The sequence below is a fragment of the Nerophis ophidion genome, linkage group LG01 (genome assembly GCF_033978795.1).
Source record: "Nerophis ophidion isolate RoL-2023_Sa linkage group LG01, RoL_Noph_v1.0, whole genome shotgun sequence".
In the NCBI taxonomy this organism is placed as follows: Eukaryota; Metazoa; Chordata; class Actinopteri; order Syngnathiformes; family Syngnathidae; genus Nerophis; species Nerophis ophidion.
The window spans coordinates 18,063,904-18,091,084 of record NC_084611.1 but is presented as its reverse complement, the minus strand read 5'-3'; the positions used below and the strand labels follow the sequence as shown (position 1 = coordinate 18,091,084).

The 27,181-nt window shown below is 40.3% G+C and overlaps 1 protein-coding gene across 1 annotated transcript in view; it reads left to right on the top strand.

Moving 5' to 3' along the window:
* LOC133551210 (GDNF family receptor alpha-2-like) overlaps positions 1–27,181 on the top strand; it is a 299,303-nt gene that overhangs the window by 232,666 nt on the left and 39,456 nt on the right. The window contains exon 6 of the mRNA XM_061897692.1: positions 4,155–4,295. Within this exon, the coding sequence (XP_061753676.1) occupies positions 4,155–4,295 (141 nt within the window). The remainder of the gene's footprint in view (positions 1–4,154; positions 4,296–27,181) is intronic.

The following is a 27,181-nucleotide window of genomic DNA, read 5'->3' as shown; positions in this document are numbered from 1 at the left end:
TTGCAAGAAATTTAAGGGATTTCAACATCTATGCTCCACAATATCATCAAAAGGTTCAGAGAATCTGGAGAAATCACTCCACGTAAGCAACATGACCGGAAACAATCATTGAATGACCGTGAAACTACGATCCATCAGACGGCACTGTATCAAAAACCGACATCAATCTCTAAAGGATATCACCACATGGGCTTAGGAACACTTCAGAAAACAACTGTCACTAAATACATTTTGACGCTACATCTGTAAGTGCAAGTTAAAGCTCTACTATGCAAAGCGAAAGCCATTTATCAACAACATCCAGAAACGGCTTGGCTGGGCCCGAGATCATCTAAGATGGAGTAATGCAAAGTGGAAAAGTGTTCTGTGGTCTGATGAGTCCACATTTCAAATTTTTGGGGGAAATATTTGACATTGTGTCATCCGGACCAAAGGGGAAGCGAACCATCCAGACTGTTATCGACGCAAAGTTCAAAAGCCAGCATCTGTGATGGTATGGGGGTGCATTAGTGCCCAAGGCATGGGTATATTACACATCTGTGAAGGCACCATTAATGCTGAAAGGTACATATAGGTTTTGGAACAACATATGCCGCCACCTAAGTGCCGTCTTTTTCATGGACGCCCCTACTTATTTCAGCAAGACAATGCCAAGCCGCATTCAGCACGTGTTAAAACAGCGTGGCTTCATAAAAAAAGAGTGCGGGTACTTTCCTGGCCCGCCTGCAGTCCAGACCTGTCTCCCATCGAAAATGTGTGGTGCATTATTAAGCGTAAAATACGACAGCGGAGACCCCGGACTGTCTAACGACTGAAGCTCTCCATAAAACAAAAATGGGAAAGAATTCTACTTTAAAAGCTTCAACAATTAGTTTTCTCAGTTCCCAAACGTTTATTGAGTGTTGTTAGAAGAAAAGGTGATGTAACACAGTGGTGAACATGCCCTTTCCCAACTACTTTGGCACGTGTTGCAGCCATGAAATTCTAAGTTAATTATAATGTGCAAAAAAAAAAAAAAAAAGTTTATGAGTTTGAACATCAAATATCTTGTCTTTGTAGTGCATTCAATTGAATATGGGTTGAAAAGGATTTGCAAATCGTTGTATTCTGTTTATGTTTACATCTAACACAATTTCCCAACTCATATGGAAACGGGATTTTTATTTATTTATTTATTTATTTTATCGTGCTCTGTTTGTGTTGTGTTTGCTCATTTTTCTTGTGTTATATTTTAACCTGCCTATTGTACAGCACTTTGGCTACCCCTGTGAAGTGAAGTGAATATTTATATAGCGCTTTTATCTAGTGACGCAAAGCGCTTTTACATAGTGAAACCCAATATCTAAGTTGTTTTGGTCCACTTACAATGACAATAACAAGAATATATTATTTTTAATGAGCTGTCTACTAGTATTGTTTGTCTGGGTGGAGGTCCTGCTTTGGAAATAATTCGTACCTTTTCAGAGATCACATTTAGTTACCATTAAAACATTCACATGTTGCACAATGAGATGTAAGCATATAGGATCATGTGTATTCCTGTAACTTTCTGTTTTTAAAATAGATGTTTTTATTACTATTTATTTAATATAATATCATTATTTCATGTTTAGTGTTGCCAATCAACCTATCCCCAGGTTGGGGATAGGTTGATTGGCAACACTAAATTGGCCCTAGTGTGTGAATGTGAGTGTGAATGTTGTCTGTCTATCTGTGTTGGCCCTGCGATGAGGTGGCGACTTGTCCAGGGTGTACCCTGCCTTCCGCCCGATTGTAGCTGAGATAGGCGCCAGCGCCCCCCGCGACCCCGAAAGGGAATAAGTGGTAGAAATGGATGGATGGATGGATATTTCATGTTTAATATTAATACATTAAGATTCTTAATAAATTACACCAGAATAAGTGAAATTAATTATGTTTATATAGCGCTTTTCTCTAGTGACTCAAAGCGCTTTACATAGTGAAACCCAATATCTAAGTTACATTTAAACCAGTGTGGGTGGCACTGGGAGCAGGTGGGTAAAGTGTCTTGCCCAAGGACACAACGGCAGTGACTAGGACGACGGAAGCGGGGATCGAACCTGGAACCCTCAAGTTGCTGGCACGGCCACTCTACCGTCCCTGGTGGTAAATTTTAAATGTGCTTTATAAATAATCGGCCTTGTGGTTAGAATGTCCGCTCTGAGATCAGTAGGTTGTGTGTTCAAACCCCGACCGAGTCATACCAAAGACTACAAAAAATGGGACCCGTTACCTCCCTGCTTGGCACTCAGCATCAAGGGTTGGAATTGGGGGTTAATTTACCAAAAATGATTCCCGGGCGTGGCCACCGCTGCTGCTCACTGCTCCCCTCACCTAGTGTGTGTGTGTCACAATAATTGGTACTTTAACTTTAAAGCACATTCTGGCCTTTGTGAGACCTTGTCCACGTTGACTGACTGTGAAAGTACACTATATTGCCAAAAGTATTTGGCCGCCCATCCAAATGATGAGAATCAGTTGTCCTAGGCACCTGGCCACAGGTGTATAAAATCAAGCACTTAGGCATGGAGACTGTTTCTACAAACATTTGCAAAAGAATGGGCCGCTCTCAGGAGCTCGGTGATTTCCAGTGTGGAACTATCATAGGATGCCACCCGTGCAACAAATCCAGTCGTGAAATTTCCTCACTGCTAAATATTCCAAAGTCAACTTTCGGCTTTATTATAAGAAAATGGAAGAGTTTAGAACAACAGCAACTCAGTCACCGAGTGGTGGGCCATGTAAACTGACAAGAGGAGACTTTCTGCACAGTCAGTTGCTCCAGAGCTCCAAACTTCATGTGGCCTTCCAATTAGCCCACGAACAGTACGCAGAGATATTCATGGAATGGGTTTCCATGGCTGAGCAGCTGAATCCAAGCCATAAAACACCAAGTCCAATGCAAAGGGTCGGATGCAGTGGTGTAAAGTACGTCACCACTGGACTCTAGAGCATTGGAGACGCGTTCTCTGGAGTGATGAATCACGTTTTTACATCTGGCAATCTGATGGATGAGTCTTGGTTTGGAGGTTTCCAGGAGAACGGTACATTTTTGGACTGCATTGTGCCGAATGTGAAATATGGTGGAGGAGGAATTATGGTGTGGGGTTGTTTTTCAGGAGTTGGGCTTGGCTTCTTAGTTCCAGTGAAAGGAACTTTGAATGCTCCAGGATACCAAAACATTTTGGACAATTCCATGCTCCCAACCATGTGGGAACAGTTTGGAGCGGGCCCCTTCCTCTTCCAACATGACTGTGAACCAGTGCACAAAGCAAGGTCCATAAAGACATTAATGACAAAGTCTAGTGTGGATGAACTTGACTGGCCTGCACAGAGTCCTGACCTGAACCCGATAGAACAGTGGTCCCCGTACCAGGCCGCAGCTCGATTGGTACCGGGCCGCAGAATATTTTTTTCATAATTTAAAAAAAAAATTGTAATTATTGTTGGGTTTTTTTTTTGTTGGATCAACATAAAAACACAAAATACACTTACAATTTGTACACCAACCCAAAAAACCTCCCTTTTTCGAGCAACGTGGCTTCCCTCAGAGACACTGGCGGTCACCACACCCTTGGCCACACCCCTCTGACTTTCAGGTACTATATAATCTCACTATAACACTAGTAACACAATAAGCAGATAAGAGATTTTCCATAATTATCCTAGTAAATGTGTCTAATAACATCTGAATCGCTCCCAATGACGTCTTTTTTTATATATATATATTTTTTTAACTTTCTAGTCCTTCACTCTAACTTTCCTCATCCACAAATCTGTCATCCTTGCTCAAATTAATGGGGAAATCGTCGCTTTCTCGGTCCGAATCGCTCTCGCTGCTGGTGGCCATGATTGTAAACAATGTGAGGACGTAAGGAGCTCCACAACCCGTGACGTCACGCGCACATTGTCCGCTACTTCCGGTACAGGCAAAGGCTTTTTTATTAGCGACCAAAAGTTGCGCACTTTATCGTGGATGTTCTTTACTAAATCCTTTCAGCAAAAATATGTCAATATCGCGAAATGATCAAGCATGACACATAGAATGGACCTGCTATCCCCGTTTAAATAAGAAAATCTCATTTTAGTAGGCCTTTAACGTGTGCGCTTGTGTTTGTGCCATGTCCTCACAGGGACGGAGATGACGCCCAACTATGTGGACAGCAACTTCAGCCAGTGGACCATCTCGCCGTGGTGCACTTGCAAAGGCAGCGGAAACCAAGAGGAAGAGTGCACCGACTTCCTGAGGAGCTTCTCCGACAACACCTGCCTGAGTGAGTGTCGGAACGTTCGTTGATTCGTTTTACTGGCCTGCACAAAAGTGATTGGCTTAACCGTGCAGTATTCCCACATTCGGTGCTCGTGGAGGTTTGTTTACTCAACTACAGAGAGTATCGGGCACTTGTTAAGGACAAGGTATTGCGCAACCTCGATATAGAAAGTCCCTCTGTTTGTGAACTTTTCGGTTTCCGAACTTCGAGATGGCCGCCTCTGTGTACAATTGCTTGTTTGCACTAAAGAAATTGAGGAAACCTGGTTCTTACCATGGTTTTTAATTGTGATGAGAACAGACTATTTTGGAAAAAGATGCCAAAAGCGTACTTCTCATTCAGTGGTGTTGTTTTCCTGTGGCAACACCTGCTTACACAAGGGGTCCCCAAACGAGTATATATATATATATATATATATATATATATATATATATACATATATACACATATATACATATATATACACATATATACATATATACATATATATACACATATATACATATATATACACATATATACATATATATACACATATATACATATATATACACATATATACATATATATATATATATATATATATATATATATATATATATATATATATATATATATATATACATTCAGTAATGCGGTCTTCAGTAATGTGGATGTTGTACCGATTCGTTGTGGTGAAGAAGGAGCTGAGCCGGAAGGCAAAGCTCTCAATTTACCGGTTGATCTACGTTCCCATCCTCACCTATGGTCATGAGCTTTGGGTCATGACCGAAAGGACAAGATCACGGGTACAAGGGGCCAAAATAAGTTTCCTCCGCCGTGTGGCGGGGCTCTCCCTTAGAGATAGGGTGAGGAGCTCTGCCATCCGGGAGGAACTCAAAGTAAAGCCGCTGCTCCTCCACATCGAGAGGAGCCAGATGAGGTGGTTCGGGCATCTGGTCAGGATGCCACCCGAAGGAGGTGTTTAGGGCATGTCCAACCGGTAGGAGGCCACGGGGAAGACCCAGGACACGATGGGAAGACTATGTCTCCCGTCTGGCCTTGGAACGCCTCGGGATCCCCCGAGTAGAGCTAGACGAAGTGGCTGGGGACAGGGAAGTCTGGGCTTCCCTGCTTAGGCTGCTGCCCCCGTGACCCGACCTCGGATAAGCGGAAGAAAATGGATGGATGGATGGATGGATATATATATATATATATATATATATATATATATATATATTTATTTATTTAGATATCCAGTCCAAAGTGAATCCAATATAGTAGCGAGAGTCCCGTCCATAGTTTAGCCAGCAGGAAACCATCCCAAGCTGAAGCGGATCAGCAGCGCAGAGATGTCCCCAACCGATATACAGGCGAGCGGTCCATCCTGGGTCCCGACTCTAGACAGCCAGTAAGTACTTCATCCATGGCCACCGGACCTGTGTTCCCTCCCTTCCACAAGGGAGGGGGGGACAGAGGAGAAAAAAAAAGAAACGGCAGATCAACTGGTCTAAAAAGAGGGTCTATTTAAAGGCTAGAGTATACAAATGAGTTTTAAGATGAGACTTAAATGTTTCTACTGAGGTAGCATCTCCAACTGTTACCGGGGGAGGGCATTCCAGAGTACTGGAGACAGAATGGAAAACGCTCTACAGCCCGCAGACTTTTTTTGGGCTCTGGGAATCACTAATAAGCCGGAGTCCTCTGAACGCAGATTTCTTGCCGGGACATATGGTACAATACAGTAGGCAAGATAGACTGGAGCTAGACAGTGTAGTATTTTATACGTAAGTAGTAAAAACTTAAAATCACATCTTGAGTGCACAGGAAGCCAGTGCAGGTGAGCCAGTACAGGCGTAACACAAACCCCGTTTCCATATGAGTTGGGAAATTGTGTTAGATGTAAATATAAACGGAATACAATGATTTGCAAATCATTTTCAACCCATATTCAGTTGAATATGCTACAAAGACAACATATTTGATGTTCAAGCTGATAAACCTTTTTTTTTTTTGCAAATAATCATTAATTAAAGAAGTTGAGAATGGTGGCAATAAATACTGATAAAGTTGAGGAGTGCTTATCAAACACTTATATGGAACATCCCACAGGTGTGCAGGCTAATTGGGAACAGGTGGGTGCCATGATTGGGTATAAAAGCAGCTTCCATGAAATGTTAAGTAATTCACAAACAAGGATGGGGCGAGGGTCACCACTTTGTATGCAAATTGTCGAACAGTTTTAGAACAACATTTCTCAACGAGCTATTGCAAGGAATTTAGGGATTTTGCCATCTACGGTCCGTAAAATCATCAAAAAATTCAGAGAATCTGGAGAAATCACTGAACATAAGCAATGAGATTACGGACTTTGGATCCCTCAAGGATCAGTGTGCCAACCGACATCAGTGTGTAAAGGATATCACCACATGGGCTCAGGAACACTTCACAAAACCACTGTCAGTAAATACAGTCGGTCGCTACATCTGTAAGCGCAAGTTAAAACTCTACTTTGCAAGGCCAAATCCATTTATCAACAATATCCTGAAACGCCGCCCGCTTCGCTGGGCCCGAGCTCACCTAAGATGGACTGATGCAAAGTGCAAAGGATTTGCAAATCATTGTATTCTGTTTATATTTGCATCTAACACAATTTCCCAACGGGCTTCACGGTGGGAGAGGGGTTAGTGCGTCTGCCTCACAATACGAAGGTCCTGCAGTCCTGGGTTCAATCCCAAGCTCGGGATCTTTCTGTGTGGAGTTTGCATGTCTTCCCCGTGAATGCGTGGGTTCCCTCCAGGTACTCCGGCTTCCTCCCACTTCCAAAGACATGCACCTGGGGATAGGTTGATTGGCAACACTAAATTGGCCCTAGTGTGTGAATGTGAGTGTGAATGTTGTCTGTCTATCTGTGTTGGCCCTGCGGTGAGATAGCGACTTGTCCAGGGTGTACGCCGCCTTCCCGCCCGATCTTAGCTGAGATAGGCACCAGCGCCCCCCGGGACCCCTAAAGGGAATAAGCGGTAGAAAATGGATGGATGGACAATTTCCCAACTCATATGGAAACAAGGTTTGTATGATCAAACTTTCTTTCTCTGACTTATGATTTCAATGAAAGTTATCCATTACATTTTACATTGTTAAAATAACAATTGATTGTACAATAATAAAAAAAATGGCCGCTCGGTCACCAAAATTCTACTTGTGGTGCCGATCTGGCCCACGGAACGGGTTTTGGGTACCCACCGGCTTACACCCTGACACTAAAGAAACCATTTGCACGTCGTTTACACCCCTAATCTCCCATTTTATCGCTTCCAGGAGAAAACTGTCAGGAAAAAAAAATACCAGACCTGGCACAAATGAAGAAATATGTATCTACCGTACATCTCACGCAAGGCCGCGGCTCGACTAAGTAGTCTGCTCGCACATCCTAGTGTCTCCCGCGGTCTGAAGCGGAAAAATCCTGCTCCCTTTAACATGTTCCACCGTGTGGATAAATGCTTTCATACCATTTCAATAGATTGCAGGGGTTCCCTTTTTTTAGCTGAGTGTGCAGCATGAGGGATGAGGTTGGGAGCTGAGGAGGCGTCTTGGAAAGTAACTCCGAAATGCAACATTTCCCACCCCAACATCCCCCCCGCCCCCTTCCTCTGCAGTCGAGGGGAACTGCCGATAGACTTGGGCACACCGGGGAGGAAAGGCTGCACAATGCTGCGCCTCGCTGTATGAATAGCGCACAGCGTATCAATGTAATATGTTTACACTCTTCATGCATCCATCCCTGCAGGTAGACCCGCGGGGGCTCAGAGCAGAGGTTGAAGGACCACAAATCACAATGTAATACCATTACTGGCAGGGAGTTCAGGCAGTCACAGTGCAGGAGAAAAGTTTGTGGCGCAAGCCATCTGCAGGCAGCCGCTTTGATTTTTGACTTCACGTCACGTTCCCAGTTGTGTCTTTGGGGAGAGACGGCGAGCTGCGGCTGACAAACACGGGCTTGTCGAGAAGTTTGTTGCAAGGCGAACACTAAAAACGAGCATGTACGTCCATTGGCCGCAACATTATTATACAGGTGCTGTTCATATTATTAGAATATCATGAAAAAGTTGATTTATTTCAGTAATTATATTCAGAATGTGAAACTTACATATTATATCAATTCATTACACACATAGTGATATATTTGAAATGTTTATTTCTTTAAATTTTGATGATTAGTACTGACAATTACTGAAAATCCCAAATTCAGTATCTCAGAAAATTTGAATATTAATTACGACTAGTACCAAAAAATATTTTTTAGAAATGTGGGCCAACTGAAAAGTATGAACATGGAAAGTTTCAGCATGTATGGCCATCAATACTTAGTTGCAGCTCCTTTTCCTGAATTGCTGCAGCAATACGGGAGCCCAGGTTGCTTTAATAGTGGCCTTCAGCTCTTCAGCATTGTTGGGTCTGGCATCTCGCATCTTCTGCTTCACAATACCCCATAGCTTTTCTATGGGGTTAAGGTCAGGTGAGTTTGCAGGCCAATCAAGAACAGGGATACCATGGTCCTTAAACCAGGTACTGGTAGACTTGGCACTGTGTGCAGGTGCCAAGTCATGTTGGAAAATGAAATCTTTACCTCCATAAAATTGGTCCGCGGCAGGCAGCATAAAGTGTTCTAAAACTTCCTGGTAGACTGCTGCATTGACCCTAGACCTCAGGAACCACAGTGGACCAACACCAGCAGATGACATGGCACCCCAGACCATTACCGATTGTGGAAATTTGACACTGGACTTCAGGCAACGTGGATTATGTGCCTCCCCTGTCTTCCTCCAGACTCTGGGAGCTTGATTTCCAAAGGAGATACAAAATTTACTTTCATCTGAAAACTTAACTTTGGACCACTCAGCAGCAGTCCAGTCCTTTTTGTCTTGAGCCCAGGCGAGACGCTTTTGATGTTGTCTCTTATTCAAGAGTGGCTTTACACAAGGAATGCGACAGCTGAACCCCATATCTTGCATACGTCGGTGCGTGGTGGTTCTTGAAGCACTGACTCCAGCTGCAGTCCACTCTTTGTGGATGTCCCCCACATTTTTGAATCGGTTTCGTTTGACAATCCTCTCCAGGGCGCGGTCATCCCTCTTGCTTGTACACTTTTTTCTACCACATCTTTGTCTTCCCTTCGCCTCTCTATTAATGTGTTTGGACACCGAGTTCTGGGAACATCCAACCTCTTTGGCAATGACCTTTTGTGTCTTGCCCTCATTCTTTAAAGTATCAATGGTCATCTTTTGGACAGTTGTCAAGTCAGCAGTCTTCCCCATGATTGTGTGTCATACAGAATCAAAACGAGAGACCATTTAAAGGCTTTTCCAGGTGTTTTGAGTTAGTTAGCTAATTAGAGTGTGGCACCAGGTGTCTTCAATATCTGACCTTTTCACCATATTCTAATTTTCTGAGATGTTGAATTTAGGGTTTTCATTGGTTGTCAGCTATAATCATCTCCTTTTTGGCAAAAAACACTTGAAATGTATCAGTCTGTTTGGAATGAATGTATACATTCTACAAGTTTGACTTTCTAAATGGAATTAATGAAATAAATCAACTTTTTCATGATATTCTAATAATATGACCAGCACCTGTATGCGGAAATCTTTAGGGCCCAGTAGAGATGCGCGGTTTGCGGTCTCATCCGCGGACTCCGCGGGTCGGGCGGGTGACATGATGAAAAAATTGATTTTAATTAGATTCGGGCGGGTGGCGGTTGAACCATTCGGAAATATTTGATATACACGGTTCAGGGATCGGTATCCTTTACCTTTCAAAGAGCCATTTAGGACGCGTGTCACAAAGCGAAGAAGATAATAGGAGACGCTAACATTCTATAGAACGACTGCCGGCAGTCACCAAGTTAATAAGTATCAGGGCGTGCTATGAGGCTGTTGGCTTTGTCGCCTCCTACAGCATTTCCGAGCAGATTGTCAGTCCAGTAACATGTTGTGTGTGGCTTCAGCGGACACACGCACACGACTGCAAGGCATACTGGGTGACACAGAGTACACTAATGGTTGTGATATAAACAATTTTAACACTTAGTAGGTGAACTGTATTTATATAGCGCTTTTCTCTAGTGACTCAAAGCGCTTTACATAGTGAAACCCAATATCTAAATTACATTTAAACCAGTGTGGGTGGCACTGAGAGCACGTGGGTAAAGTGTCTTGCCCAAGGACACAACGGCAGTGACTAGGATGGCAGGAGCGGGAATCGAACCTGCAACCCTCAAGTTGCTGGCACGGCCACTCTACCAACCGAGCTATACCGCCCCACAATAGTAATATGTGCCACGCTGTGAAGCCACACCAAACAAGAATGACAAACACATTTCGGCAGAACATCCTCACAGTAACACAACATAAACGCAACACAACAAATACCCAGAACCCTTTGCATCCATGACACTTCCTGACTATTTTATACACCCCACTAGCAGCAAACCCCGCCACCCCCCGTTCCCCCGTGCGTTGGTAAGGTGGGCGGGGTTGGGAGCACGGGATGTAAAATATATTCAGGAAATGTCACGGATGCAAAGGATTCTGGGTATTTGTTGTGTTGCGTCTATGTTGTGTTACCAAGTGTTGAAAATTGTTTATATCACAACCATTAGTGTACTCTGTGTCAGCCAGTATGCCTTGCAGTCGTGTGCGTGTGACCGCGGAATCCACACACAACATGTTGCTGAACTGACAATTAGCACGTACATGCTTTAAAAGGCGACAAAGCCAATGGCTTCGTAGCACGTCCTGATACTTATTGACTGGGTGACTGCCGGCAGTCATTTTAGAGAATGTTGGCGTCTCCTATTGTCTTCTTCGCTTTGTGACACGGGTTTGAATAGCTCTTTGAGTGGTAAAGGTGGCCGACCTCTGATGTATTTCAACGGGCGGGTGGCGGGCGGTTGCAGTTCTGATAAAATGTTGGTTCGGGTGGACGGCGGGTGGATGACGACTTTGGTGATGCGGTTGCGGATGATATAATTGCCTACCCGCGCATCTCTAGGGCCCAGTTTTGCATGAAAAGGCACATGTAAAATGTTAATTATTAAATACCAGGGCACTTCATATCAATCATTCTTTGCAGAGGTGTGCCTAGCCCCTTCCTGCTCCTTCACGGACAATAATACAATGGCAAACCCGATATTTAAAAAAAGAAAAACTATTGAAATAATATACATACAGTGGGGCAAAAAAGTATTTAGTCAGCCACCGATTGTGCAAGATCTCCCACTTAAAATGATGGCAGAGGTGTAATTTTCATCATAGGTACACTTCAACTGTGAGAGACAGAATAAGAAAAAAATCCAGGAATTCACATTGTAGGAATTTTAAATAATTTATTTGTAAATTATGGTGGAAAATAAGTATTTGCTCACTTCAAACAAGGAATATCTCTGGCTCTCACAGACCTGTAACTTCTTCTTTAAGAAGCTCTTCTGTCCTCCACTCGTTACCTGTATTAATTGAACCTGTTTGAACTCGTTATCTGTATAAACGACACCTGTCCACAGCCTCAAACAGTCAGACTCAAAACTCCACTATGGCCAAGACCAACGAGCTGTCGAAGGTCACCAGGCAAAGAATTGTAGACCTGCACCAGACTGGGAAGAGTGAATCCACAATAGGCAAGCAGCTTTGTGTGAAAAAATCAACTGTGGGAGCAATTATCGGGAAATGGAAGACATACAAAACCACTGATTATCTCCCTCGATCTGGGGCTCCACGCAAGATCTCATCACGTGGGGTCAAAAGGATCATGAAAACGGTGAGCAAAAATCCCAGAACCACACGGGGTGAATGACCTGCAGAGAGATGGGACCAAAGTAACAAAGGTTACCGTCAGTAACACACTACGCCGACAGGGAATCAAATCTTGCAGTGCCAGACGTGTCCCTCTGCTTGAGCCAGTGCATGTCCAGGCCTGTCTGAAGTTTGCCAGAGAGCACATGGAATAATGTCATGTGGTCAGATGAAACCAAAATAGAACTTTTTGGTATAAACTCAACTCGTCATATTGGAGGAAGAAGAATACTGAGTCGCATCCCAAGAACACCAAACCTACTGTGAAGCATGGAGTTGGAAACATCATGCTTTGGAGCTGTTTTTCTGCTAAAGGGACAGGACGATTGATCCATGTTAAGGAAAGAATGGATGGGGCCATCAGTGAGAGCTTTGAATGGTTGACCAAATATTTATTTTCCACCATAATTTACAAATAAATTCTTTAAAATTCCTACAATGTGAATTCCTGGATTTTTTTTCAAATTCTGTCTCCCACAGTTGAAGTGTACCTATGATGAAAATTACAGACCTCTGTTATCATTTTAAGTGGGAGAACTTGCACAATGGGTGGCTGAATAAATACGGATTTGTAAGAATAGTTTGAATGTTGAAATCGGTTGAATGTTGAAAAGCTGACGCTGAACTGAAATGCTAAAGGAATGTTAGGTGAATGTAGAAATGGTTTAAATGTTGAAATCGTTTTAACGCTGAAATGGTTTGAATGTTGAAGAGTTTGAATTTCCAGGAAAACCCAAATTTGGTTTGGAACTTGGGAAACATGTTAGTTGGTATGTCCAGGATGAGTGGAATGTGTTGATGCTGGAATGGTGCGAATAGGTTGAAAAAAGTGGGAATTTTGAAACTTGTAAAAATGTCTCGTTCATTTTAATGGGAACTTCCTGGAATTTTGAGGCTTTTGTGAAAAGCAGGATTTTTGGAAAATGATTAGAAGCACGAATGTCCTGAATGAGCTGAATTAGTTGGTGTTAGAATTGTTTAAATCGGGCAAGAAATGTTGAAGTAGTAAATGATATTAGGGAATTTCTGGAAAATCCGGAAAAAATTTTAACATGGAAAAAGGGTAGTTTGAAGAATGGTGGAATGTGCTTAATGTAGAATTGTTTGAATGGGTTGAAGAATGTAGGAATTGTGGAAGTTTGAAAAATGGCCAATTAAATTTGAATCGGGAAAATCCAAAAAAAATAAAAATAAAAATTATGGTAAATCTAGGCATTTTTTTCTATGATTGTTGTAAGAGAGCAAACCATTCCCGAACAGGGTGAATATTTAAGAGTTGGAACAGTTTGAATCAAGAACTTTGAAGAATGTTCCATTAATTTCAATTTGAATTTCAGGAAAAGCGGGAATTTTCTTGAAAATGGTACAACAAAAAAAAACTTCAATGGTCTGAATCAGTTAAAATGGTTGGTGTCGAAATTTTTCAAATCGGTCGAGAAATGTTAAAGTAGTAACATGTTTAATTGAGAAATGCTATCACGGAATTCCTGGAATTTCAGAAAAACCTAGAATTTTTCCAGTTCAAAAATAAACTTAGAAAAGGGGAAGTTTTGAATTTCCAGAATGGTGGAATGTGTTGAAGGTAAAATGATTTAAGTAGGTCGAAAAATGTGGGAATGGTGGAAGTTTGAAAAATGGCCAATTCATTTTAAATGGGAAAAATGTCCCGGAAAACCCATAATTCTGGGAAATCTAGGAATTTTTGGAATTTGTCAAGGGAAAACCTGCGATTCCTGAATAGGCTGATTAGTTTGAAGTTGGAACGGGTGAAAAAGGTGGTAAGTAAAGCACGTCAAAATCTGGAGAATAATAATAATAATAATAATAGGTTGACTAAATAGATTAATTTTGGTGTAGAAAGCCATATGTGTGAATCCTTTAGAGCATTCACACAATAACAATATTCTAAATACAGTAGTTTCCAGATTATAGAGCGCACCGGTTTATATGCCGCACCCACAACATTTTTGAAGAAAAAAATATACTCCATTTACAAGCTGCAGCTATATACATTGTTAAGCTCGATATGCTTAATTGTTTCCAAAAACTGTCTGTAACAGGGCAGTAAAATGGATGATCAAACAAAACAGAAGTCATCGTCATGGACCCACTAGCTGCGTAAGCTAGTTAGCCAATCAGCTAAACAGACTCAGTAACTTCACTTTGACGTTTTGGTGAATTTGTGAAACTGAAACAATGCAAAAAAGAATGCCGTTGTATGTTAACTGTCAGTTAGTTGGTGACGAACCCCAAGATGCAGAGACGGAGGCAGGCATTGAATAAGGAAACGTGATTTTAATATAAAATACTAGTACAAAACCAAACAAAGGGTACAAACAAAAAGCACGCACGTGGGCGGATAACAAACTAGGCTATGAACAAACAAAAACTGGAAGCAGGGAACAAAAAACAGTAAGCTACACAAGGCGACCAAATATAGCTTACCGCTACGCTGCAACGACACGTCAGGAGCGACAATACAGAAGCGACATGCGATACAATAATCCAGGTGTCACTTGATGGGAAGACAGGTCTAAATAGGAGCGGACTGATTGACACCAGGTGTGGCCAGGTGGCAATCAGCCGCAGCTGAGGGGGAACACAGCACTCAGGGAGAAAGACAGGAAACACTACACACACAGAGGAAACAAAGACAAATGCAGAGGAAAAAACTAAAACATAGTCAAACTGTCAGAGGCAAGCCTGACATTAACAATACTAACACAGACACTCGTTAAACGTGTTAGCATATTAGCTATTGCTAACGACGCCAGTTTTATTACATTACGATAGCCTGTATAAATATGCATGACAAAACTCCTACAGAGATTGCACATGTGAAGGTTTAGTAAATAAAAATTGTTTTAGTAATATTGTGAAACTTACAAATATTGCTGAGTGAGACTAATGAAGAATCCATACAAGTAAAAACGCTATTGAGGGCTAGTAGACCAACGGCACTTCTACTTCCGGTTGAAAGATCAGTCTAAACAGAAAGGCAATGCAGCACTTCTCCCGAGTCGTCCAAAAGATGGCGCCCAAGCACAAACAATAACAGACCTTTTCAATGTATTTGCATTTTTTTTTTCTTTCTACTTTTTGCATTATGACCGTCAGCAAAGAAACATCCTTAAATTAGTCGTACCATTTTTATAAGCCGCAGGGTTCAATGCGTAGGAAAAAAGTAGCAGAATATTACGTGTTAAGCACATAAACAAATTCCACCAAACATTTAAAACAGACTCGTAAAGAGAAAAATTTATTATAATCTAATTAGAATAATTACGATTTGAAACATTGTTAGTTTATGGAACAACATTGAGAGTAGAAATATAAAAATCATAATTTTGAAAAGATGACTTTGAGTAAACTGATGTTTTTGTTTACTTTTTGTTGGGCTTTAAAGAGTCGAAAAGCTCATGTGTCTGCTTAAGGGGGAAAGGTACCTTAACTTTTTGCATATTTCTGCTCCTTTTAACTCATGATTTATTTTATTATTGTATCAATTGTTTCTTAATTGTATCTTCCATCCATTTTCTACCACTTGTCCCTTTTTGGGTCGTGGGGGGTGCTGCAGCCTATCTCAGCTGCTATGTTTATTTTCCAATATTAAGTAGATGTCTTGTAAGGCAGTCATACGAGGTTAATTCCCTGCTTTTGCTATTTTAAGTCCTGATAATGTTATTGTTTTGCACACAAAAAAAACATATTTTGCCTTATTTTCAATTATTACAAAACATTCATCAAAATTTAATCACCATAATACTGGATATAAACAAGTGCAATTTGATTAAAAACGTGGTTCCATAAAAGTAAGTATGACACATCCACTACTTTTGTTTTGTTTTGTTTTTTTTTTCATTTTAACGAGGCTTTGTGGACACCCTGCTAGTGCAATTACTAAAACCATGGATTACATATCTGTAATGGTCAGAATGCGGAGGGGCTTCATATTGTCTATTATATTTTTAACGCTAAAATAAAATAACTTGAATTGTCATTTGTGATTTTTCAACAACAACAAAAAAAAAGGCTGAAAAAGTAGTCAAGCACATAATTAGTTATTGAGTTCAAATTACAATTATAGTTATTTACTGGCCTTTCTGAATAGAAAAATGTGTGTTTTGGGGGTTTATTGTGTCTGGGGAAAAATCTATTGAGCAATTTAATGAGAAGTTAGAAACTGTTTCTGTTTGTATTTAACAAATGCAATAATTAATATAATTAGTAAGTTGTTAAACACTGATATATTGTTTTAGAATAACATAAAAAAAATTATTTTCGCATATATGCGGTCTTCTACAAGGTTTCTCATAGTCATTCACATCAACGTCCCACTGGGGCTGAGTTTTTCCTTGCCCTTATGTGGGCTCTGTACCGCGGATGTCATTGTGGCTTGTGTAGCCCTTTGAGACATTTATGATTTCTATATAAATAAACATTGATTGATTGATTGATTGATACATGACATTCACTCAGAGAGGAATATTATCAATAACTAGGTGTGGCAATTCCTAACAGACCTGCGTGTGAATGCTCCAATGCTGAAGTTGAACTGAAATCCAGGATTTTTTTTTTTTAGAATTGTTGAAGTAGAGCACACAATTTTGAACAGGCTGAATATTTTGAAGTTAGAACGGTTTGAATCAGATGAAAAATGTGGGAGTTGTGAAACTTTGAAGAATGTCCCATTGATGGTAATTTCCTAAAAAATCTGTGAATTTCTGGAAAATACGGGAGTTTTGATGAAAATGGTTAAAAAAAAAAAAACTCGAATGGTTTAAATTATTTGAAATGGTTGGTGTGGGAATTTTTCAAATCGGTCGATATGTTGCATGCGTGACGCATTTTGAAGGCGCGAGTAGTCACCTCCGGATGCTACAGGACGAGGAGCAGCAGGATTGAAGGTAGAAGCTTGTTTTAATATAACAATATAACAAAAGATCACTTGTACAAAGGGTAAAACAAAGTTGTGCCAATGCACAGAAAGCGAAATGCTAACAGTTAGCAAGAGTCGAGTTCAAAGTCCATAGAAGCACGTGCCGAGCGCGCGGAAGCTAAGCTAAGACTTAGCAAAGTACATACAAAAGTAAAGAATATTACACGCAACTGTTGCAAGAAACAAACAAAATGTCCAGAAAGAACTGAGGTAGCAGGCGGTCTTGAATACAAAACAGTAATCAAAGACAGGTGTGCGCCAGGCGCCAGTGCAGGTGGAACAAATGAAGTCGCCATGGTGATGAATATAAACTAGGAAGTGCTCAACCAATGGGATCAACAGAGTCCCGAAATGATCAAAACACAAAAAAGGATACAAACATAAACTAGAGATGTGATCCGGGAACCGGATCACAACACGATAAATGTTGAAGTAGAAACATGTTGAATTGAGAAATAGTATTACGGAATTCCTGGAATTTCTAGGAAATCGGAATTTTTTCCAGATTAAGAGGAATGTTTTGCCGGTGGAACGGCTGGATTTGTATAAATAAACAAAAACGATAACCATTGGTAACTGAATTTTGACTTTCCCATTGTCGCATTTGTAACCGAGTCTAACGACTGCATCACCAGAGCCCTATTTAAATGGTCTCGGAGAAGTCAACAGGTGTGGTCAATCATAATCACTCACATCAAAGTTAAGAGGCCATGCCATAAAGCTAATTTGATTTGATCGTAACTTTTCTACGTCACCAACATTTATATTGTATGTTGCTGTATGTATAAATGAGTTGAAAAGTGGACGTTTTTACGAAAATAGTAAAAACCCTGAATGGTCAGAATGAGTTGAAATGGTTGGTGTTGTAATTTTTCCAATCGGTCGAGAAATGTTGAAGTAGTAACATGTTGAATTGAGAAAGGATATTTCGGGATTCCTGGAATTTCGGGAAAACCGGTAATTTTTCTAGCTCAAAAAATAACTTTGTTTTTATACTAATTAAGAAGAATGTTTTGACGCTGGAACTGTTGAAGCGGGTTGAAAAATGCCGATGGAGTGGTCGCCAGAAGAAGAAAAAAAATATGAATTCTGGAAAATCCTGGAATTTTTGGGATTTTGGAAAAATAGTATTTTGAATGAACAAGATGTGTTGAAGGTTGAATGGTTTGAATAGGTTGAAAAAATGCGGAAGTGGTGGAAGTTTGAAAAATTGCCAATTCATTTTGAATGGGGAAAATGTCCCGGAAAACCCGGAATTCTGGGAATTTTTGGAATTTGACAAGGTAAAGCCTGCGATTCCCTAATAGGCTGAATGGTAAATGGTATTAGGGAAATTCTGGAAAATCAGGAATAGTAGAAAATATGGGTAGTTTGAATTTCCAGAATGGTGGAATGTGTTGTAGGTGGAATTGTTTGAATGGGTTGAAGAATGTGGGAATTGTGGAAGTTTGAAAAATGGCCAGTTAATTTTGAATCGGGAAAATGCAAAAAAAAAAAAAATATCCATCCATCCATCCATTTTCTACCGCTTATTCCCTTTCGGGGTCGCAGGGGGCGCTGGCGCCTATCTCAGCTACAATCGGGCGGAAGGCGGGGTACACCCTGGACAAATCGCCACCTCATCGCAGGGCCTATATATATATATATATATATATATATATATATATATATATATATATATATATATATATATTAGCTGAGATAGGCACCAGCGACCCCAAAGGGAATAAGCGGTAGAAAACGGATGGATATATATATATATATATATATATATATATATATATATATATATGGCCCGCGGGCCAGATCCGGCCCGCCAGCGTCCAAATTCCGCCCCGCGGGAAGTCCCAAGTTAATATATATATATATTTTAATTTAATTTAAAAAAATAATAATAATTTCTTAAAATCTTTCCTTTCTAATCCATATTCTACCGCTTGGTACTCTCTGTGTCTCCTGGCACTCAGGCAAATTGTATTGTCTAAAAATGCATTTTCCCATCGATAACGTGACATCATCGTGCTCGGATTTTATATATATGTATATATATATATATATATATATATATATATATATACATATATATGTAACAGTCACTATTCTGCGTTGTCTTTTTTTTGTGATGAACACACAGGATTCGAGTTGAGGAGGATTTATTCACCAGCTTTTTCATAGGGACAAAAAGAAAAGGGCGTCACATACAGTCCACAGTATCTCTCTCCACAGCTGCAGGAGTCAGTGCTCACTGAAACTCAAACTCAACTTATGCTTACATATGGAAACAACAACAATAATAATAATGAAAATAATAAAAAGGCAAACAAAGCACAAAATAGTCCAAAAACAAATTAATTGAAATAAAAAACAGTATTTAAAGTATATAAATCAGCAGACAGCAAAAATATACATTAGGGAAAAAAACGGTCCTTATTATGTGTAGCAAATCACCTTTTTTTCCCCCACTCACATCAACTCATTTTATATTTTTTTTACTACAATAAACAATGCCAAACTTATTAAAAGACATCCCTTTTTCAAAGGGACAAAAAAGAAAAGGGCATCACATACAGTCCACAGTATCTCTCTCCACTGCAGAATAAAGAAAAAGGAAAAAAACACGGACATTAATGGCACAGCGGCACACAAGATGTCCACACAAACGCAGCAGAGTACCCTCGACCCGTGCACAAACTCACGAGGCCAGGAAACCCCGCAGCAACTGCTGCTAGCATTAAACTAATCCACACATCATTTAGCAAATAAGTCCGTTTTTTACAACACTTTAATAAAATGAAAATTCGGGAATTCAACCCGCATGCTTAACAGCATGCAACAAAACAGTGTTCACTTTAAAAATACTTTAAAAGTGACAAGCAAAAAGTTTATAAAAAAATAAAGTGAGAGAGACATAAAGATGACTTACCAGCTGCAGGAGTCAGTGCTAACTGAAGCTGGTCACACAGGTGCAACGCCAAATCAGCCCCCCGGGAAACAAAAAGGTATGTAATAGAAAACAATAGAGCGGAACCTATTTACAATGACAGACACTTTTGGGGAAGTTCACAACAGAAAATGATGTGAATAAATTACCAAAAATTTAAAATAAAATAAAATAAAATTTAGCTCGGCTACATATATATATATATATATATATATATATATATATATATATATATATATATATATATATGTATATATATATATATATATGTATATGTATATATATATATATATATATATATATATATATATATATATATATATATATATATGTATATATGTATGTATATATATACATGTATATATATTAGGGCTGGGCAACAATTGAAAATTTTAATCAAAGTTAATCGCACTATTTCTCTGATTAATCGCGATTAACTGCATTGTATACGCAAAGCCCGATAATGAATTCAAAAGTAGTGTGTAGTGCACCTTTATTGGAATATTCCCCCACATGAACAAAAGTGCCAAAACATTTGTTGTGCAAAGACAATTTAAATCAGTCCTTGTTAAAAAGTAGCAGTTAAATAGCATATTTTATGAAACTCAACTCAAAAAATGTAAATACAAACATTTAAGCTTATTACTACCACTGCCAGGGTATTTAAGGTATCCTGTTTGTTATGGAAAATAAATATAATCTACATACAAATCTCTGAGCCACAATCATAACATCTAAACAGGCAATTTCTGAGGTAACAGCAGAAACATTTTTTTTATCGGGGATCTTATGTTTAAAAAACCTATATTATAGGTAGTGGGCTGTTTTAGGGAATTGTTGATCAAATTATCCGTAGTAGCAATATTAATAATGTTGTGTTTATTCTGCGTAGTGCACTTAAAATAATTATGACCATATCTAGGAATTGATATGATGGGAATTTTCCGATTGTTTGATGTTATGAGCCAGGGAATAAAAGAACTAACCTACCCAGCATGCAACAGGAGTGACGAGTATGTGTGTCGCCATGACGGCATCTTGTATGTTGTGATATGCACGCTCTGAAAGCAAACGTTAAGAACTCAGCCAACACTCCTCGTCTGCATTATTCATAAATAGACAGACAACACATATACTCCGCTGCTTCACAGGCCGCTGGATGTAGCCGGCAAAGTATTCCCATGCTAGCTAGCCGGTCTAGCAAGCACGCGTCATTCACTCCAAAACGGCCCGATCTATCCACATCCAGAATTGTCTGGCGGTCGTAAGTGATCCCGGAGTGACCACGCTGTAAGCCAGCCATGAAATTTGCAGAATTGTCCGGTATTTTTGCCAAATGTTGCATCTTTACCAAGAGCCCCTCGACACCGGGCGACGCCATCTTGTTAAGAAAAGGCGTTAACAAAATAAAAGAATGTAAACAACATACGCAAATGTGCGATAAAATAATTGTCGGCGTTAATAGATTGATGAGTTAACTCATAATTAACGCATTAATTTGCCCACCCCTAATATATATGTATATACATGTATATATATATATATATATATATATATATGTATATATATATACGTAAATATATATACGTACAAACCCCGTTTCCATATGAGTTGGGAAATTGTGTTAGATGTAAAAAGAAACGGAATACAATGATTTGCAAATCCTTTTCAACCCATATTCAGTTGAATGCACTACAAAGACAACATATTTGAAGTGCAAACTCATAAACTTTGTTTTTTTTTGCAAATATTAATTAACTTTGAATTTCATGGCTGCAACACGATAATAAAGTAGTTGGGAAAGGGCATGTTCACCACTGTGTTACTTCACTTTTTCTTTTAACAACACTCAATAAACGTTTGGGAACTGTGGAAATTAATTGTTGAAGCTTTGAAAGTGGAATTCTTTCCCATTCTTGTTTTATGTGGAGCTTCAGTCGTTTAACAGTCCAGGGTCTCCGCTGTGGTATTTTATGCTTCATAATGCGCCACACATTTTCGATGGGAGACAGGTCTGGACTGCAGATGGGCCAGGAAATTACCCGCATTCTTTTACTACGAAGCCACGCTGTTGTAACACGTGGCTTGGCATTGTCTTGCTGAAATAAGCAGGGGCGTCCATGATAACATTGCTTGGATGACAACATATGTTGCTACAAAACCTGTATGTACCTTTGTGCATTAACGGGGCCTTCACAGATGTGTAAGTTACCCATGTCTTGGGCATTAGTACACCCCCATACCATCACAGATGCTGGCTTTTCAACTTTGCACCTAGAACAGTCCTGATGATTATTTTCCTCTTTGGTCCGTAGGACACGATGCTCATCGTTTCCAAAAAATAATTTGAAATGTGTACTTGTCAGACCATAGAACACTTTTCCACTTTGCAGCAGTCCATCTGTGCTGAGCTCGGGCCCAGAGAAGCCTGCGGCATTTCTGGGTGTCATTGATAAATGGCTTTGGCTTTGCATAGTAGAGCTTTAACTTGCATTTACAGGTGTAGCCACAAACTGCAGTTACTGACAGTGGTTTTCTGAAGTGTTCCTGAGCCCATGTGATGATATCCTTTACACACTGAAGTCGCTTTTTGATGCAGTACCGCCTGAGGGAACGAAAGTCCGTTATATCATTGCTTATGTTCAGTGATTTCTCCAGATTCTCTGAACCTTTTGATGGTATTATGGACCGTAGATGGTGAAATTCCTAAACTCCTTGCAATAGACCGTTGAGAAATGTTGTTTTTAAACTGTTTGACTATTTGGTCACGCATTTGTTCACAAAGTGGTGACCTTCGCCCCGTCCTTGTTTGTGAAGGACTGAGCATTTCACGGAAGCTGCTTTTATACCCAATCATGGCACCCACCTGTTCCCAATTAGCCTGCACACCTGTGGGATGTTCCAAATAAGTGTTTAATGAGCATTCCTCAACTTTATCAGTATGTATTGCCACCTTTCCCAACTTCTTTTTCACGTGTTGCTGACATCAATTTCTAAAGGTAATGATTATTTGGGGGGAAAAAAAATTGGTTATCAGTTTGAACATCAAATATGTTGTCTTTGTAGCATATTCAACTGAATATGAGTTGAAAATGATTTGCAAATCATTGTATTCCGTTTGTATTTACATTTATACACACACACACACACACACATATATATATATATATATATATATATATATATATATATGTATATATACTGTATATATGTGTGTCAAAGGTATAGATGCTGTCTGGTACAACATGCCACACTATCTGAAACTATCTGAAATGCAGCCGATATTACATACAGATAATGTGTCATGAGACATGCAAATATATATTATATACAAAGAGAATAAAAGTAAAGGAAATTAAATGCGCTCAAATATACCTACAAATGAGGCCTAATGATGCAATACGTACATCCACCGAGTCTAAATAGCCTGATTAGCACTCCAACACGCACAGTATAAAACATTTGGTGGACAAAATGAGACAAGGAAGGCGTGGAAGATTTCACATCTAAACAAACTGTTGCGTCACAGTCCCGGTACCGTTTGCTGTGGTCTGGAACAACACGACACACAAGCAACTATCAAAAATTCAGCCAATACTAAATACAGATGATGTGTCACAAGACATACTAATATAAATTACAAATCCCGGTTCCATATGAGTTGGGAAATTGTGTTAGATGTAAATATAAACAGAAAACAATGATTTGCAAATCATTTTCAACCCATTTTCAGTTGAATATGCTACAAAGACAACATATTTGATGTTCAAACTGATAAACATTTTTTTTTGTGCAAATAATCATTAACTTTAGAACTTGATGCCAGCAACAGGTGACAAAGAAGTTGGGAAAGGTGACAATAAATACTAATAAAGTTGAGGAATGCTCATCAAACACTTATTTGGAACATCCCACAGGTGTGCAGGCTAATTGGGAACAGGTGGGTGCCATTATTAGGTATAAAAACAGTTGCCCAAAAAATGCTCAGTCTTTCACAAGAAAGGATGGGGCGAAATACACCCTTTTGTCCACAACTGCGTGAGCAAATAGTCAAACAGTTTGAGAACAACGTTTCTCAAAGTGCAATTGCAAGAAATTTAGGGATTTCAACATCTACGCTCCATAATATCATTAAAAGGTTCAGACAATCTGGAGAAATCACTCCACGTAAGCGGCATGGCCGGAAATTAACATTGAATGACCGTGACCTTCGATCCCTGTACCAAAAACCGACATCTATCTCTAAAGGATAACACCACATGGTCTAAGGAACACTTCAGAAAACCACTGTCACTCAATACAGTTTGTCGGTACATCTGTAAGAGCAAGTTAAAGCTCTACCATGCAAAGTGAAAGCCATTTATCAACAACATCCAGAAACGCCGCCGTCTTCTCTGGTTCGGAGATCATCTAAGATGGACTGATGCAAAGTGGAAAAGTGTTCTGTGATCTAACGAGTCAACATTTCAAATTGCTTTTCGAAATATTCGACATCGTGTCATCCAGACCAAAAGGGAAGCGAACCATCCAGACTGTTATCGACGCAAAGTTCAAAAGCCAGCATCTGTGATGGTATGGGGGTGCATTAATGCCAAAGGCATGGGTAACTTACACATCTGTGAAGGCACCATTAATGCTGAAAGGTACATATAGGTTTTGGAACAGCATATGCTGCCATCCAAGCGCCGTCTTTTTAATGGACGCCCCTACTTATTTCAGCAAGACAATGCCAAGCCACATTCAGCACGTGTTACAACAGCATGGCTTCGTTAAAAAAAGAGTGCAGGTACTTTCCTGGCCCGCCTGCAGTCCATACCTATATCCCATCGAAAATGTGTGGCGCATTATAAAGTGTAAAATACGACAGCAGAGACCCCGGACTGTTGAACGACTGAGGCTCTACATAAAACAAGAATGGGAAAGAATTCCACTTTCAAAGCTTCAACAATTAGTTTCCTCAGTTCCCAAACGTTCATTGAGTGTTGTTAAAAGAAAAGGCGATGTAACACAGTGGTGAACATGCTCTTTCCCAACTACTTTGGCACGTGTTGCAGCCATGACATTTTAAGTTAATTATTATTTGCAAAAAAAATTAAATTTTATGAGTTTGAACATCAAATATCTTGTCTTTGTAGTGGGTTCAATTGAATATGGGTTGAAAAGGATTTGCAAATCATTGTATTCCGTTTATATTTACATCTAACACAATATCCCAACTCATATGGAAACAGGGTTTGTACAAAAGCAAAATATTTGTATTGGATCTCATTAGCCGGAGCCAGCAGCCCTGATGTTGAGGTGAACGTACACATGTCGGGTGTGTAGTTTTTACACATTACCGCGTAGGCGGCCAGTAATACTGCACACGTGTGGCAAAACATCTTTTGAGCTTTTGGATTTGATCATAGCTACGAATCTATTCGGAGTCGTCGCTGCACGCCTACCTTACAATGGAGGCGGTTGCCAAGCAATTACACGCTTTGCCTCCCTGAGCAAAAAGAAACGAGCGGCGAAAAGGTACTCCGCTGCTACTAAAAACAGGAGGGTTTAGCACATGGAGACGCAAGAGCGTGCACACAGCCAATTTTTTTGTTTGTATTTTTGTTTTTTACAAGATTTCATTTCTTGCTGGGTGTTGATTGCAAAGGAAAATTGAGGTGGGTCATCTCAAAGTGTGGGCGCCGGCCCTGGATTAAGTCGTCGTGAAAAGATTCCTCAGACCAAGCGGGGGACACAAACCCAGCCTTTTGATGAACATTCACTACATTGCCACCTGCTTTGACTCACATATGAACTTGAAGTGCCATCCCATTCCTGACCCATAGGATTCATTATGATGCGGGTCCACCTTTTGCAGCTATTACAGCTTGAACTCTTCTGCGAAGGCTGTCCACAAGGTTGTGGAGTGTGTTTATAGGAATTTTCCACCATTCTTCCAAAAGCGCATTGGTGAGGTCATACACTCTGGCTCTCAGTCTCCGTTCTAATTCATTACAAAGGTGTTCTATCAGGTTCAGGTCAGGACTCTGTGCAGGCCAGTCAGGTTCATCCACACCAGGCTCTTTATGGAACTTGCTTTGTTCACTGGTGCACAGTCATGTTGGAAGAGGAAAGGGCCCGCTCCAAACTGTTTCCACAAGGTTGGGAGCATGGAATTGTCCAAAATGTTATGGTATACTGGAGTCTTCAAAATTCCTTTCACTGAAACTAAGGGGCCAAGCCCAACTCCTGAAAGACAACCCCACACCATAATTCCTCCTCCACCAAATTTCACACTCGGCACAATGCAGTCCGAAATGTACTGTTCTCCTGGCAACCTCCAAACCCAGACCCGTCCATCAGATTACCAGATGGAAAAAGCATGATTCCTCAGTTCAGAGAAGGCTTCTCTACTGCTCTAGAGTCCAGTGGGGACGTACTTTACACAACTGCATCCCACGCTTTGCATTGGAGTTGGTGATGTATGACTTAGATGCAGCTGCCCGGCCATGGAAACCCATTCCATGAAGCTCTCTGCGTACTGTACGTGGGCTAATTGGAAGGTCACATGAAGTTTGGAGCTCTGCAGCAACTGGCTGTGCAGAAAGTCTTTGCACTATGCGCTTCAGCATCCGCTGACCCCTCTCTCTCAGTTTACATGGCCTCCCTGAGTTGCTGTTGTTCCCAAACTTTTCAATTTCCTCATAATAAAGCCGACAATTGACTTTGGAATATTTAGGAACGAGGAAATTTCAAGACTGGATTTGTTGCACAGGTGGCATCCTATGACAGTTCCAAGCTGGAAATCACTGAAAGTGACCCATGCTTTTACTAATGTTTGTAGAAACAGTGTCCTTGCCTAAGTGCTGGATTTTATTCACCTGTGGCTGGCCCAAGTGATTAGGACACCTGATTCTCATCATTTGGATGGGCGGCCAAATACTTTTGGCATTATAGCCTATCCGTGGAACCCTGTGGGGATCTTCTTGCAGGAAGTTAAACAGAATGCTTACATAAAGGATACAATGCTGGTGTTCTGCTGAAACCCCCGACAGGACTCCCTGGTGACTGATTTCAAACACAAATCTCGGATTGCTTTTGATTAGTTTGGCGTACTGCGCTCAAACCAATCCAAATGTTTTTGTTGTTTGAATTCCTCCCCAGTCGCACGCCTTATGGAAGTTGTCATAGCTGGCTTCTT